This window comes from Drosophila eugracilis, unplaced genomic scaffold (assembly GCF_018153835.1).
Source record: "Drosophila eugracilis isolate 14026-0451.02 unplaced genomic scaffold, ASM1815383v1 contig_1765, whole genome shotgun sequence".
NCBI classification, from domain to species: Eukaryota; Metazoa; Arthropoda; class Insecta; order Diptera; family Drosophilidae; genus Drosophila; species Drosophila eugracilis.
In genome coordinates this window covers 6,087,274-6,103,194 of record NW_024572605.1, presented here as the reverse complement: position 1 = coordinate 6,103,194, position 15,921 = coordinate 6,087,274, and the positions used below count along the sequence as shown (strand labels likewise).

At 43.4% G+C, this 15,921-nt stretch overlaps 3 protein-coding genes across 4 annotated transcripts; 1 reads left to right on the top strand and 2 right to left on the bottom strand.

Moving 5' to 3' along the window:
* Window positions 1–1,378: 1,378 nt before the first annotated feature.
* Window positions 1,379–3,982, bottom strand: LOC108104785 (electron transfer flavoprotein-ubiquinone oxidoreductase, mitochondrial). The gene is made up of 6 exons (XM_017211040.2): window positions 3,954–3,982; window positions 3,597–3,887; window positions 3,257–3,483; window positions 2,629–3,200; window positions 2,118–2,567; window positions 1,379–2,055 (listed from the first exon to the last, which is right to left on the bottom strand). The coding sequence occupies exons 2-6, from the start codon at window positions 3,622–3,624 to the stop codon at window positions 1,518–1,520; spliced, it is 1,815 nt and encodes a 604-aa protein (XP_017066529.1). The 5' UTR covers window positions 3,625–3,887; window positions 3,954–3,982; the 3' UTR covers window positions 1,379–1,517.
* Window positions 3,983–4,187: 205 nt separating this feature from the next.
* LOC108104786 (FMRFamide-related peptides) lies at window positions 4,188–8,486 on the bottom strand. The gene is made up of 2 exons (XM_017211042.2): window positions 8,390–8,486; window positions 4,188–5,518 (listed from the first exon to the last, which is right to left on the bottom strand). The coding sequence occupies exon 2, from the start codon at window positions 5,516–5,518 to the stop codon at window positions 4,475–4,477; it is 1,044 nt and encodes a 347-aa protein (XP_017066531.1). The 5' UTR covers window positions 8,390–8,486; the 3' UTR covers window positions 4,188–4,474.
* A 2,813-nt stretch (window positions 8,487–11,299) lies between these two features.
* LOC108104873 (putative fatty acyl-CoA reductase CG5065) lies at window positions 11,300–15,453 on the top strand. Of its 2 annotated transcripts, none has more exons than XM_017211201.2 (6): window positions 11,300–11,375; window positions 13,400–13,578; window positions 13,677–13,770; window positions 13,845–14,008; window positions 14,075–15,118; window positions 15,190–15,453. In XM_017211201.2, the coding sequence occupies exons 2-6, from the start codon at window positions 13,412–13,414 to the stop codon at window positions 15,272–15,274; spliced, it is 1,554 nt and encodes a 517-aa protein (XP_017066690.1). In that variant the 5' UTR covers window positions 11,300–11,375; window positions 13,400–13,411; the 3' UTR covers window positions 15,275–15,453. The 2 variants fall into 2 exon arrangements, with proteins under 2 accessions (XP_017066690.1, XP_017066689.1); XM_017211200.2 differs by having other exon boundaries at window positions 11,300–11,399.
* Window positions 15,454–15,921: the final 468 nt, after the last annotated feature.

Sequence of the window (15,921 nt, the reverse complement as noted above, 5' to 3'; positions counted from 1 at the left end):
CATTTCATAGTTAATCCTTTCCAGTAACTCCAACTTAAGATGGCCTGCTCTTTGTTGGTTATATTATATATAGATATATATTACATATTATGTACATACATGTTGAATGTGAATATTTGTGGGTATACTTGTTGCACCACTGAATGTTGTAACCTGAAACCCTATGTTGAACCCTAAATGATTTTCATATGATTTGCAATAACTTTTCGGAATTTCTCAGACTTTTCATTTTGTTTTATGGACCTCGTTCTGTTGATGTATATATTTATAGATCCTGGTGTATAACTTCACTGTGTAGTGTTGCCTTAAAAACAGTGCCTCTTTTTGATGAACAAACAAATACATGAAGATATAACTTGAATGTTGTACTCTAATGTTGATTGCAAATGATAATGATAACGAACAACTTGATGGTGAAAAATTTCAATACAGGTGTTAATTGTGCTATTTAAATAAGCGTAGATAAATCTGGTAACTGATATTAAACCTAATCGAACCCTAGTGAGATCCCGAGAGCGATATAACCTCCACTAAGCAGCACGTAATGTACAAATGGGCGTTTCAATTGGCATTGCATAAGGACGGCTTACCCAGAAACCCATATATATGTAGTCTAGTTAAAAGATAATAAGCAAAAATGAGATAATGATATATTTGAATGACGCGCACTGTACAGTTGACTGTCTAGAAGACGTCCTACGGTCACAGGGACCACTCACAGCACACAGAAATAATCGAGATGACGGTATCTGCAAACGGATCGTCCAGAGAGTGTAAATTCGTATTCGCTGTACCTTTAGGATAATACCTAGATAAAATGTTAAATCTACGCACTGTTGTAATGAAATTTATGTGGCACTCCACAAGCATCATATAATAGTTATTCAAAGACTTGTGCTTGAACTCACTTAGAGAATAATGTCGGCTCCAGAGTCACGATGGCATATATGTATGTACAAGTATGTTTAGCTAAACTCTAGATAGGTCTGGGAGTGATATGCTAGTATGCACAAAGATTAGGGAGCATTTCAGATAGAAAGATAGAGAGAGCGAGAGGGTCACCTACTTAAGTGTATCCATCGATGTGTCTGTTCAAATAAACATATACAACTAATTCGTAACTCTAAGCTCTAAGGATATGCAACCGTTTTGGTGAAAAACAAGTTAGTACATTATACATGCATATATATGTGAAATTATATAATGAGAAACAAGTTTTATCCGTGCACTGAATATGAAAGGTTTTGGAAATTGACAAATTGATTGTGGATTCAATATTTACCTATTAAGTTGGTGTTTTAAACAGAAAACAAAAAAAAAAGAGAACAAAACCGAACAAATGATAGTAGAACATTTTAAATAAAACCTTTTTGGCAACTGATTTTCGTGACGTTTTTCTTTTTCTACAATTTTATTGCAATTTTAAGCTTAATTCCGAATCATAAGTTCAAATTCTCAATTTTATAATCTAGTGAAATGCAATCGCGGTACACAAATTGGCTGGGATGATAATCCTTTCACATGCCGTTGTAGGCTGGGCCGCCGCCTCCCTCGGGCACCACCCAGTTGATGTTCTGCTTGGGGTCCTTGATATCACAGGTCTTGCAGTGGATGCAGTTCTGGGCATTGATCTGCAGCTTCATATTGCCTCCTTCCTCGTTGGGCACATACTCATAGACGCCGGCAGGGCAGAAACGCTGCTCGGGTCCCTCGTACAGCGCTAGATTGTGATCCACCGGTATGCGGTCGTCCTTTAGCGTCAGATGGGCGGGCTGGTCACCCTCGTGGTTTGTGCCCGTAAGCGCCACCGACGACAGCAGATCAAAGGAGATCTTGCCATCGGGCTTGGGGTAAACGATAGGAGTGCTGGAGCTTGCCGGTTGCAGGGATTCGTGATCCTGAGGACCGTGCTTCAGTGTCCAGGGTTCCCGACCACCCATGAAGATGGAGAAGCCACTAAGCACAAGGCCACCATATAGGCCCAAAGGATTGTGGAACGAGGGGTGGACATTCCTTACACTGTATAGATCCTTCCACACGAAGGAGTCCTTGATTCTGGGAGAAAAATGTTGATTTTATATTAATATTATAATTTATTAAAAGAACTCTATACTCACTTTTCAGCGTAGCTCGTGGGTTCCACGCCAGCCGTCGATTGTGTGTCTGCGTTGATGGCCTCAAAGGCACTTTCCGCCGCCAGCATACCGCTCTTCATCGCGTAGTGGGATCCTTTGATGCGAGGCACATTCAGGAAACCAGCACTGCAGCCAACCAGACAGCCTCCCGGGAAGGATAGCTTCTGTGGCAAACTCTGGAAGCCGCCCTCGTTGATGGCGCGTGCTCCGTACGCAATTCGCGTTGCGCCCTCGAAGACGTGGCGCACCTTGGGATGCGTCTTGAAACGCTGGAACTCCTGGAAGGGGCTTAGCCAGGGGTTCTTGTAGTTCAGACCAACCACAAAGCCCACAGCGATGGTGGGAGTGGGCTCATTCAAATGGTACAAGAAGGAGCCGCCATACGTAAAGCGGTCCAGAGGCCAGCCAATGGTGTGCTCCACCAAACCAGGTCTGTGATGAGAGATAAATAAATTAAAAAACATTTTTTCGGTAATACTATCAAGCTTCTTACTGGTGTTTCTCGGGGGCGATCTCCCAAACCTCTTTCAGACCGATTCCATAGGCCTGTGGCTCGCTGCCCTCGTTCAGCCCAAACTTCTGCTGGATCTGCTTGGTCAGGTGACCACGGCAACCCTCAGCGAAGATGGTCGTTTTGGCGTGCAGCTCCATTCCACGTGCAAATGTGTCTTTGGGAGCACCACTCTTGGCAATGCCCACATCATTAGTTGCGATGCCCTTAACACTGCCATCTTCGTGGAAGAGCACTTCGGAAGCAGCACAACCGGGATAGATCTCCACACCCAAGGCCTCCGCCTGATCACCGAGCCATTTGACGAGGTGACCCAAGCGGACCACATAGTTACCGTGGTTATCCATGGGCCAGCCCTTGAAGACGGGAATGGAGATGCGGCCGGATCCGGTAAGGAAAGAGAAGGTATCCTTGGTCACTGGGGTGTTTAGCGGAGCACCCTGCTCTTGCCAGTCGGGGATGAGCTCGTTCAGCGAGACGGGATCGATAACAGCGCCAGAGAGAATGTGTCCGCCGACTTCAGCGGACTTTTCCACCACACAGACGCGGATTTCCTACAATTTCGTGATTGTTAAGCGTGGGTATGATGAAGATATAGGAGCTAACTTACCTGATCTTTTTCCGCAGCCAGTTGCTTGGCCCGAATGGCCGCGGACATGCCAGCAGGTCCTCCACCCACGATCACCAGATCCACCTCCTCGATGCAGCGCTCCATGTCCACCTCTGTCCAGCGTTCATCCTTCTCGCGGGGATTAAGCGTATAGTGGGTGGTGATCCTGGGATATTTAGCCACCTCCGAGATGCTCCGCACCAAGGAGGGTCTGAACAGCCTCTGGACTGGATGGATGAATAGATAATTGTATAATCAGCAAGGTTCAGGGGTTAAGGGGTCTATCAGCATCTTTGTGGTTATGTAATAGTCAAAATTTGTTTTTTTTGGGAACACTCACCTCTGTGCATTTTCAAAAGTGCCGACATTTTCTGTTCCCTTCCTAGCTAATAACGGTTTATCAATGGGAAGAGTTCTAGAAATGCACTGAACTGTTCCTTAGAACCTATGTATATATGTGTTGTGTTTACTCTGATCCAAAACACAACACAAACAACAAGATCGGTGCAACAAGTTGGACTTTAGACCCGTCTAGCTGATGACGTAGCGTCGTCCAAAGTTCGTTGGCAATGTTTATCTTTCGTCTATCTGTATTTAGCACTCGAGATTGCCAACTCAGAATCAAAATAAACTGATAAAATTGCAATATTAGAGCGGTTTAGATCCGTTTCCCAAGTAGCGGTTTTTTAATGCTTACAGCTGGGCGATAAGAACGAGTGGGACTAATAAATACCGCTACCCGTATACTCAAACCATATTGAAAAATGGTGGGAAAAGATTTCAGCGGTGTCACAAACCCACCACCTTCCCAGAGTTGTCGAGCATTCAAAAAGCGTTGAGATTCAAGTTAATTTCAAATCATAGTAAAAAACCGATGTTCTCATCTAAATTACATGTATATATAATAAATTTCAATAATAACAACCTCAAATAGAGATTAAAATCACATTACAGTAAAGCAATCTTTATTTTGGAATTTTGGCAAAAGACTTTTTTACACAGTTTCAATGCATTCAATATTACTCTAAATATATTTATAGATACATAGGTTAGAACTTCAAAGCGCGGTGAATTTTTAATCCAGCCCATTCATTAAAAATTCATAGTTTAGGCATTTATCAGGAGTTCGTGTGAGGATGGAAGTATACGTATACCAATTACGATTCGTGGGTAAGTTTGTCAATAAGTATTTACATGGAGGTTTCCCGCAGGATTCATTCACTGGCCGAAGAACTGGTCCTGCTCTGCACTGCCCTCGTCCGGGGATGTGGTCTGCTCACCACTCTTAACCTGCTGATCCTGTAACTCTTGTTTCTTAAACAATTCTGTCATGGCTTTGTCCACTGGACTCCTTTCGCCTGGTTTGCCTTGATTGGATTTGGTTTGATTAGATTCGGGAGTCACTGGCTTTACGCTCTTGCCAAAGCGAATGAAGTTTGAGTCCATCTTTCCAGAACGAACGAAATCCTGTGGAGCAGAGCGGCCAAAACGCATAAAGTTGTCAGGACGACCGAAACGCATGAAATCCTGTTTGGGACTACGAAGCTCCTCGTGCGGACTGCGCCCGAAACGCATGAAGTTGTCAGAGCGGCCAAACCTCATGAAATCCTCTGCCGGTGTCCGTCCAAACCTCATGAAATCCTCCGCCGGAGTGCGACCAAATCTCATGAAATCCTGCTTGGGGTCCCGACCGAATCTCATGAAATCTTGCTTGGGATCCCGGCCAAACCTCATGAAGTCCTGCTTAGGATCCCTACCAAACCTCATAAAGTCCTGTTTAGGATCTCTTCCAAACCTCATAAAGTCCTGCTTGGGATCCCTGCCATACCGATCCATGCTGGCTCTCTTAGCCATGCCCTCCATCTCTTCGGATCCTCCGTAACTGCCCTCTGGAGGCAGTTGCTCCGCCTGCCTCTTTCCAAAGTGCATAAAATTATCCTGCACGGATCTCCTCTTGGCCTCCATTTCCGGATCGAACTTTTGGCGCGGTTTACGACCGTGCTTTTGGAAGCGCAAGATCACTGCATTTTTAGAGTAATCAATGCCAATCACGGAGATGGGGTGTCTAAACTCCAGCTCCGCCTTCTCGTTCTGATCATTGCTGAGTAGTGCATCTACCAGGTCATTGTCCTGCGGCGGACTCACCTCGGAGTCTCCATCCTGCAAGGAGTTACCGCCATAGTTGGGTGTCTCGATGATCTCACTGTGAATGGCCGCCTGCATCTGGTACAGGGCCAGCAGGAACATCAAGGCAATGCCCATCTGCAAGGATAAGAAAGGAGTGGTAGTAGTATATCGAATAATTATGAGACAGCGGCATCTCGCGTTATCTATTGCAACTTTTAATCACATTAAGACTGTTCATTTTACTTAGGGTAACAGTAGCCACCAGCAGCCAGGACTCGCAGACAAAGTGTCCTGCTAATTAACCATCATGATATTTATGGCCAGATCTGCTGGGCCAAGCGCGTAAAAAGTTAACCAACCACATTAAGGCCACCACAATGGCATGACAATGGTCTACCCCGCCCACCCTCACCCACTCAGCGAACCACCCACATCGGCATATAACCAGGTTTACAGGCATTAACACTTGTTCAAGGCGCACGGGAAAGTGGGCGTCGAGAGGAAGTGCCAGGGGAGCAGTTGATGTATGGTGTCCGGACGACGACGACGACAGAGCAGCACCATTAGAGATGCAAATGATTATGGCTTTTGGATATGGTGACGGCTTGGCCTGCGAGGCCTGCTCAAGGCAAGCTGATCCACTGAGTGCCATGTCGCCACATTGACGATGCGGCAGGTGCAACAGGTTGCAGGATGAAGAACCTAGCGGCAATCTACAGTCTCCACAGCCTCGAATCATAATGGCCATTATGAATGGTTTGAATGTTGTTCTCTATTTCAGTTTGAACTTTATTGGTAAGAAAGGAGGTGCCTTTTCTGATCATAGTTTTACTAAATTTTAAATAAAGCTAATGTGATGATAATGTAGCAGATTAATAGCTTGCGGGCTGCCACTTTTAAACCATATCTTAACAGATTGCATTAAAAGTAATGGGTAACCTTTCTAAAAGTTCAGAGCAGAGCTACCAACGGAATCATAAAATGCTCTACGCTTTCCACCTCTGATCATTGATAAATATGAATCTTATCTGCCATCTCAAAGCGACTATGCCATTTTTTAAAGATTTAAGGTAAGGAGGTTGCAACACTGTTGCAGGAAGAAAAACCGTCAGCGACAGTCATGGGGTTTTCCAAACCCGACAACCAGTGGCCAATTAACACTTCTGTGCCGACGAAGTTTGGATTGCTCCGTTTTGAAAAAAAATTAAAAACTTGCCCAGACAACTCACGACAAAAACTTGACCTCCAAGTCGGCGGCTGATGAGCGGACTTCGCAACCGCAAGCATTAACATACTTTCAGCGGTACTCGCTTAATTCGATGTCGCGGCAATCAGAGCCGCATTCAGGCATTCAAGAGTGCCAAAGTAGATGGCCCAGACAAACCGTCTAAAGATTTGCATACGTACTTCTGGGATTTCTTTTTTTCGTTTGGATAGCCAAATGGAGTTGCATTGCTGCAGTTGCAGCCTGCGATTGCAACAGGTTGATGGAACTCAAGGGTCCCCATAAAAGAGGAAACTAGTCATTCAGGCGGCGTTTAAATTATGGGCTCCGGCTGAATATGTTGCAATACCCCTACTTGGCGCTAAAATATGACAGACAACCTCTCCAGAGGCAAGGAGTCAGTGAATTTGAAGTGGGTAGACAACAATTGCCAAATGTCTGATTGATTTGCGATGCCGAAATGTGCATTTAAAATTCATAAATGTGTTGCTGTCTTGTTTATTCTGGGCAGAAGTCACCTGCCTGGCAGCTAGTCTGCCTGCCTGCCAAAAATAAGGAAGGGGAGGTATCAATAACGCACTCGTTAATTCGCTTAGCAGGCTTATGGGAAGATGAAACCCGGGCCTAAACTGATTTGCATGGCATATGCGATATGTTTGATATCTTTGAAGTAGCTGCCCTGGCAACATCTCCTACCACATTCTGGATTTGCAGGATACATGTGCGAATAACACATTAACCCATGGCGGGGCATTTAAATATCATTTGTCAAGACGGAGCAGTAAAGTTAGACAACGCCAGAGACAAATGATGACGCGGGCCATTTCAGTTGTCCAGTGTCGGCGATAAATCATAAATTGTACACGCTCCGCTCCGCTTTACAATTCTTGAGCTCCAGCCCTCAACACCTAAAAGTGGGTCCACCATTTGCGCCTTTTTTTCCCACCTGCCACGAATGCAAATGGAAATCTAGCTGTGCTCTGGACCCCGAAAGTGCACTCATAAATATTTCAATTTGCCTTCATTAACCGAAATGGCTGTTACTATTCCATGTGTCTGCTGGCTCTGAGGAAAAACTATTTCCTGTTTGGGTTTCTCGCCAGACTCGAACTAATTTTCTAGGTGGTAGAGTCGAAAAGTTGACAAAACCGAATTAGTTTGTTTTAGTTCGGCTAGCAATTTTGGCCAATTAAAAATTACCTTGTTTCGAGGATTAACGAAGCATATTTGATGCTTTTAAGGGGGCTTTGGATAGAGTTAAAACTACAGCTTGTGTGATGCTAGCTTTTAATTTGAAAATGTAACAGAAATGTCAAATTTATTTTTAGACACTAGGAAAATTTCAGGTTAGGTGTCCTATCTTGATGTCAATATCTTAGAAAGTTTGAAATGTGATGTGAAATTCGATTTTTGAAATAATTTAATGACTAATATTTCTTAGAAAACCTATAAGCTTCTTGCCCTCTATTAAGCAATCAACTTTTATGAGTTTTATTGAAATTGATTCATTGTATAATATAAATCTGGATTTTCAATACCATTTTAATTGGCTTACATTTTTTATTACATTTACTTTATTTGTTTTCACATCTTAACAACATTCTATTGATTGCTTAAAAGGCATGTGTTTTCAATAAATAAACTTTAAGTGCACTTCATTTATTTTAAGAAAATTTCCAAAGAAGTGGTTCTGATATCTTTTTTTACCAACCAATTTGTTTGTAATTTTTCGAAATAATTGTTTAATTAATGATTGTATTGTCCACTCCGGTTACACTTACCTTTTAAAATTGTCCTCGTACTTGGAAATAGGATGAAGTCGGGACAGGGGATCCTTTTTGGACGCACTCACACACACACACTTGTTGCCCGGTCGAGTGTGGAACAGTTCTGTGCGAATGTTTGCCGAAACATCCTGTTTTATATGCTGTTGGTCCTTTGTGCGGCACCAAAAGGAGGCTGATGTTGAAAGGTGCCTGTGTGGGCGCGAGCAACAAGTGCTGCAGCAACATGTTGCCAAAGGACATTCAATGGCTCTAAACTGCCATTGTTTACCATTGCAGTTTTTGCTGATTTTAAAGCGCTAGTACGAACTGCAGTTTAGCACATATATACTATATATAGTGTACATAGAAAAAACCTTGACAATGTCGGCGAATGGACTATGGTCAGCCACTGATATGTTTGTTTTACTTGTCACCGCCTGTCACCGGAACAAAAGACCAAAAAAAGAAACCAGCATTCATGTTGACTTATTAGCCAGTGGCACCAGAAGCAGCAACAATGACGTAGCAACATCTCGTCGCCAGTTTGCTGGCCACTCGAGAACCAAATTGTATGCAAATCGCCCACAATTGTTATGTTACGCCCACTTTTAAGTCGGCTGGAAAGGAGCAGAAAAAGAAGGAGAAGGAGGAAGAAGAGCAGGGACATCCTGGCCGGGCACGTCCAATTAGCCTCCTAGCAAGTGAATCGACTACGTGTCCGTATGCGTTATAATTTGCCCTTGCCGTCGCGGCGTTTATGGCGCTTTATGGCCCTGTAACCTGTAACGGGATACATTGTGGCGCCTCTGGCATCTCATCATCCACATCCCCAAAGAGCCACCCAACAAAATACCCCCATCCCCGGCGGCTTTTTGAGACTCGCCTCTTTGGGTGGGGCTAAGAAACTGTTCAAAAGCCGGAAGTCTGTAATTACGCTTCGGCAAAAGGCCAAAGTTTTTGGAGACGCGTCTCAGCACAATGGCATTTTTGGCCACCATGCATGACTGGACAGAAATGTGTCAGGTTGTTAGCCAAGTTTATTGTGTCCACTGCGCTCTTTACGATCGCCCCAAAAATCAATATAAACACGGTCGATAATCGTGTCTGAAGACGTCTTCATTAGCATAAATAGCTGCGAAAAACGAAAACGAAACTTAAATAACTGGCAAAGAGATGAGATGAGACTAGTTCAAGTTCAAATCTTGGACCTAGCTTTGGGTTTGTTGACCAGGCCAAGTCGTGTGCCAGTCCCCCAGTTAAAAATAGAGCAGACAACCTTACTTTTGAGATCTCCTGAAACCTTTGTTGTCAGTCCATTTGAATTTTTATTTCATTTCTATTGTTCTAGCTCATCGATTTTTATGATCTTTGTTTTTAATAAACTTGAAATTAAATTGTTTTCTGACCTTTGTTATTCTAGCTAATGTACCCTCTGAAAATATGTGATAGCAATTAAAATGTGATGATCTTTTCGTATGAGGTTAATGTTTCAAAGTGGTGAGCCTACAAGCTCACAGCATAAATGCTAATCTAAATATTTTATACAAAACAGCGAACCTTAAGACGCATATCACGTGGCGGGCTTTATATATTTATCCAATTTGCGAGGTGAGCGGAGGTCAGGTCGCCTGTTGCCACTTTGCACTTATCATTTTGGCCACTTTGATTAGTCCGATTATCTGCAGCCCTGGCTGAAAATAAAGCCAATAAAACTTGATGCTGTTTCGATGTCAATGCCATTGTCATTTCGCGGCTACTACTTTTTTTTCTCCAACATCTTCTTCTGTTTCGGTTTCAGCGCATTTGGTCAACAACTGTAACTAACCAGGTCCATCTAATTAACGGGCAGCGCAATGGGGATTTATGTGTGCCATAAAGCAAACTTAGGTAGCCGCTTTTCGCCGATCCACCCACCGATCCGGTTCGTTTGACTTTATGGTTGGTTCAAACGGATTTCCCTAAAGCGCAGTAGCCCACACTGCGTATGTGCAACGCACGCGGTGCTGGACCGAAAATTGAATTGTTTGGCTGGGACGAAAAGCAATTGCATCACATTATCAGGGGAGTGCACTAACTTCGAAATTGAATGTTGAGGAGGTAAAACAGGTAAGCACAGGGCACCGATCGTTTACTTAGAGCGCAGCGAAGTGAGAAAGCGCATGCAGTAGCTCAACCCCTGACCGTTGGTTTTATGGGGGTTAAAGGGGGCTAGAAGATGGTTCAAGGGGGGTAGAGACTTAAGAGGGGCCCATGTGAAGCCCCTCCTCACCTGGTATTGTGTGTCATTTCTCGAGTCTCTCTCAGATTCGAAGTCGTATGCTTGCACAGAAAGAAATTATGATATAATATGGTAATGAGGTGATGAAATATCATTATTATTTTATTGGTAATAGAAAATTCGTAATTAATATAAAGTTAATTGTTCGGATTAGAATAAATTTATCTTATAATTAAGTATATAATGTACTTACTTTGCAGGAAACTTTCTTATATTTTTCATACCTTTTAAGGCTTACAAAATTATACAAATCCCAGAATAATATCACTATTTACATCAATAAAATGCTTAAATATATTATTTAAAATTAAGCTTTGATTACGAAGGCATGTTAAGCAATCTTAAATGAAAGTGCAAAAGCACTTAAAGAGAAAATCTTTTCTTTAACCCTAGAATCTTGTTTGGGTTGTTGTTCATATGAAAACCCGTATGGGAGATGTAAATAGTTGTTTGACCTGGCACTAAACTGTCTTTTTTTTCTGTGTGCCAGCTTGGAAACTAGCTACCAGATCTCGGAGTATCTGCAGTTGTGTGTGTGCCAAACTAGCCGATGCGATACATAGTTTGGGCCAAAGTTGTTTTCGTTTTATTTTCTATTAGGTTGGCTGGGAGTGCGAGACTCTTTTCGTGATCAGTTTGTGTTTAGCATTCGGTGAGCGCGGGTCAACAGTATCTGAATCCGAAACTGAATCCGCACAAATATCTTACTATCTGTTGAAAAGGGTCTGTCATTGTTGCCAAGTGAAGGTGCGCTCCAAACTTCCACGATTAATTAAAACATAAGTAAAAAAATCGAAGACGGTTTTAGTGGCATTTATGCAATTAGCATGAGAATCAAATCGGTTCAACAAAATTCAAGGCTTTGTGAATATATAATAAATGGATTCTATTATAAAAGATATATAAGAGCCATAAAGGTGTTGGGTCCTTGGTTGACTAGCCGAATAGTTTTGAATATATTTCTCAACCACTGTATACACTCAACAATTCGTGACTATATGCATACCCCGTTGCATCCACTCCTTGATTTTATTATCGCATTGTTGACATCTCCGGTTGCTCCAAACTGGTTGTCCCGAGAAGAAAAGCCCGAACATGGACCAAAGGAGTACCAAACACTTTTCGGGTATTTTCAAAATTGGGAAATCAGGAAACTGGGAAATGCCAACCACCTGAACATTCTTCTCGAGCAAGTGAAGCAGCTGTCGTCGAGCATGCAATCACCGTATCAAGTGCTATAAATTGCAGTTTGTAGATCCCATGACTGGCTGAATATTGTGGCTACTATCCGGGAATCTTTTTATGGCTTTTACCTATAGACCGTTTTAGATGCCAACTCGATTGCCCCCCGGAGTAGATCTAAAATTGCAATAATTGACGCTCAGTAAGTGTTGCACAGAGCGGAGCTGGCCGAGACTAGCGGGTCAGCGGGTTGTATGTGGCAATCCAACTCTTTTGGCCTGGTTAACACACATCTGCCCTTTTTCACTTTCGAAAATCACGTTCGCTGCCACAGTCTTTGGTATCAGCAATGAACTACACTTAATGGCTGCGATCTTGGCCGCAGGCTAGCCATTCTTGATCGAATGCTAAAGCCATTTAAAGCTTTTTATTTTGGGACCAAAACATTCCGAATTGCCATAAAACTGAAAACTATACTTATCGCGGCATTTTGCTGTTTGCTTTTTATACCTTACCAATGGGTTTTACAATTTTAATTATAAGTTCGAAAACGTATATATCTTATATCTATATAGGAACGTTTAAACAATTTATACGTCAATAAGGAATGAAATAATCCATAATAGAGTTTTTGGATTCTTATTCTAGCCCATTTTATAAGAATTAGAAAATAACTTATTTGATATATAGCTAATTCTTTAATGCTATAACTACGATGAAGGGTATATAAACTTCGACTGGCTAAAGATAGCTTTCCTTCTCGTTATGGCTTCAGTTTCACTTGTCACCCCAACCCCATCTCATGGAAGCTATGCCTCGCCAACCAGAAGATTATAGGTAGTCCAGCTTGTCAAGCGGGGTCCAAGTCCGCGCCTTTTAATAACCATGTATGTGTTGAATGCGGGTCAATGTGTCAGCGGACTAACGGCTTTCGATCAAGTTTACGTCAGCGAAGTGAATGAAGGACATAAGGTGCTCTGGGCATGCTCCACCGCGCATGGCAAGCTCATGGGTGCGAATCATGGGGCATGCGACATGGACATAGACGCCGATGTGGCAATCTCTTAATTGGTACCGTAACGCAAAATATCGGTGTCGCTCCGCTTGCCCACTCGATGGTCACTGCGTTGACACTCAGAAACTTAGCCAGCCAGTTATGTGGCCAGTGGTCAGTGGCTTGTCAGCCAAACGTGGCCTAATCTGCAATTGTCGCTCCGCCGGCTAACTGGTTGGTTGCCTCATACTCATATGTGGCTACACGACCACTTTACAACCAAGATCAAATGAAATTAAAAGTGCACTTGACGGCCGTTATGTGCTCACAGCTCCATAAATGCCACAAGAAAACCCCAACAATGCTATCTCCATTTTAATAGATCATAAAACTGTACCGATAAATCCATAGGTATTACCTAAAATTTCGGTTTTTCAGAAAGGAATTGAAGTATAAATTTTAAATGTTTACTAGAAAGGAAGTTGGCCTCGGCATACTTATTCGTAACACCTATAAACAAAGAGCTGCTAACGGTTTTTAATGGTTAATCGTAACATTTCTTATGCAACAGAAGCTATCCAAGATGACCGCAAAGCCGAAGTTTGTGTATGAGAAGGATGACCTGGGCACCATAGGTGAGGTGGATGACAACGAGGTGGACCGCATCGCGGAGTGCTTTAAGGGACGCAGTTTGTTCATCACAGGAGGTACTGGGTTCCTAGGCAAGGTCCTGGTCGAGAAATTGCTGCGGTAAGTGGGTGGAAAGTGGGAGGAGCAGCTGGTCCGTACGTGGCCCCATTAATCCCAATTTTCGCTCATGGCTTATGCAATATTATTAATTCCTGCAGGTCGTGTGGTGGACTCAAGCGCATTTATTTGCTCATCCGCCCCAAGAAGGGTAAGGATCCGCAGGAGCGCATCAAGGATATATTCCAGAATGTGGTAAGCAGGGTGGGACCTATGAATTCATGGCCTAGCTTATGAAATTAATCAACTAACATGTATGGTGTTTGCAGTTGTTCGACCAGGTAAAACAGCTTCGTGGCGAGGAGAACATCCTGCAGCAAGTGGTGGCCATAGCAGGAGATGTACTCTCACCTGGCCTGGGAATCTCTGAGAAGGATCTGGAAATACTGCGACAGGAGGTGTCCATTGTATACCATTGTGCAGCCACAGTGCGGTGAGTATTTATCCGTCCTATAACGTAAGAAAATTCTATAGCTCAAGTTGTAAATTCCATCCTCAGATTCGATGAGCCACTGCGAAATGCGGTGTTCATGAACACCCGCGGGACTAAGTACATGCTGGAACTGGCTCAGACTTTAAAGCACTTGGACTTTTTCGCCTACTGCTCGACGGCCTATTGCCATCTGCACGTGAAGACTTTATACGAGAAGCCCTACGACCCGCCGGCAGATCCACACAAGGTGATGCAGGCCTGTGAGTGGTTGACGGACGAAGAGGTGGCCACCATCGAACGCAAAGTGCTCGGTGACATCCCTAACACGTATGCCTACACCAAGTCTCTGGCAGAGGCATTGGTGGTAGAGAAGTTCGATGTGCTGCCCGCCGTGATTCTGAGACCCTCGATTGTTATCCCAATCTGGAAGGAGCCCATTCCCGGCTGGACAGACAACATCAACGGACCCACTGGTCTCCTTATCGGAGCGGGAAAGGGTGTCATTCGCACGATGTACTGTAATTCCTCTGGTTATGGAGATTTCCTGCCTGTGGATGTCGCTGTTAATGGAATACTGGTGGCCAGCTGGAGAAACATTACCGCCGGCACGGACAAGACCAACAGAGTTGCGCACATGACGTCCTCCAACGACATCAAAGTATCCTGGGCCGAGATCATAGAGTTGGGTCGCTGGGTGATTGAAAACAAAGTACCGCTTAACGGTGTAGCTTGGTATCCTGGTGGCTCCATGAAGTCCAACTACTGGGTGCATTACATCTGCATGGTGCTCTTCCAATGGATGCCGGCACTTTTCGTGGATGCCCTGCTCTGGATACTTCGCTACCCTCCGGTATTGTGCCGCGTCCAGAACCGCATCTTCAAGGGATTCGAGGTGTTCGAGTATTATGCCAATAACGTCTGGAACTTTGATAACTCGGAAGCGGTAAAGCTTCGAAAGCTTATGAACAATAAAGAGCGGCGAACCTACGTGATTGAGAAGATCGAGTTGGACCTGATTGATTATTTCACCAACTGCGTTCTTTGCGCCCGGCGGTTGATCTTGAAGGAGTCCGATGAATCCATTCCGGCAGCAAGGAGGCACATGAAGGTGTAAGTACCGCAGATACGATTAAACTTCTCATTGAATAATCATCAACTAACAATGATCTAATTTTTTCCAGAATGTGGGTGGTGGACAAGGTCTACAAGGGAATCTGGATCTTCGGAATTCTTTACATGCTCTATAGGTGCTTCTTCGCGGGATAGAATCCGTCCGTACGCGACGCTTAGTTAAGTGCTGGAGACCAAAAGATGTGCCCTGCCCCAAGCCGTAGTTGTTATGTTTTCTTTAGAAACTAAGTCATCTAGTTTTAGGCGGTGCTGTTGATTAGAAACTTAATTACCTTGTTTTGAAAGGCAGCGAATAAAACATTGGTTTATGTAAAGTGTCGAGATTAATGAACTATATATGAAATGTATATTTGGCAAGATCATTGCCTGATCTAAATTAAATCTGCATAAGTCTTTGATATTGCAGGCTACGGTTGCGGTCCCTAAGAGCTGAATTAGAAATCACACTACTCACCACATGGTCAATTTGATCATTCATCATCAACTCCAACTTTAATACGGACAGATTATTGTTTAATTTCGGCGCTAACTAAAGGTATTTCGACAAAAATATTTTTTTATCGAGAGAACAGCTTTGCCATCACTAATAAATCCCACCTTTCATACCATTGACTAGGAAGTCATACCTATGTATGTACGTATATTAAACTTATTCTTCTGTGAATTCATGTATTAAGACAAGGTGCAATAAATGTATGTAAATATTTTTGGTTTGATTTTCCAAAAACTAAATGTGACCAAATATTCAAGGCGCGTGGTATTTTTATACGGTCGCTGCGCGG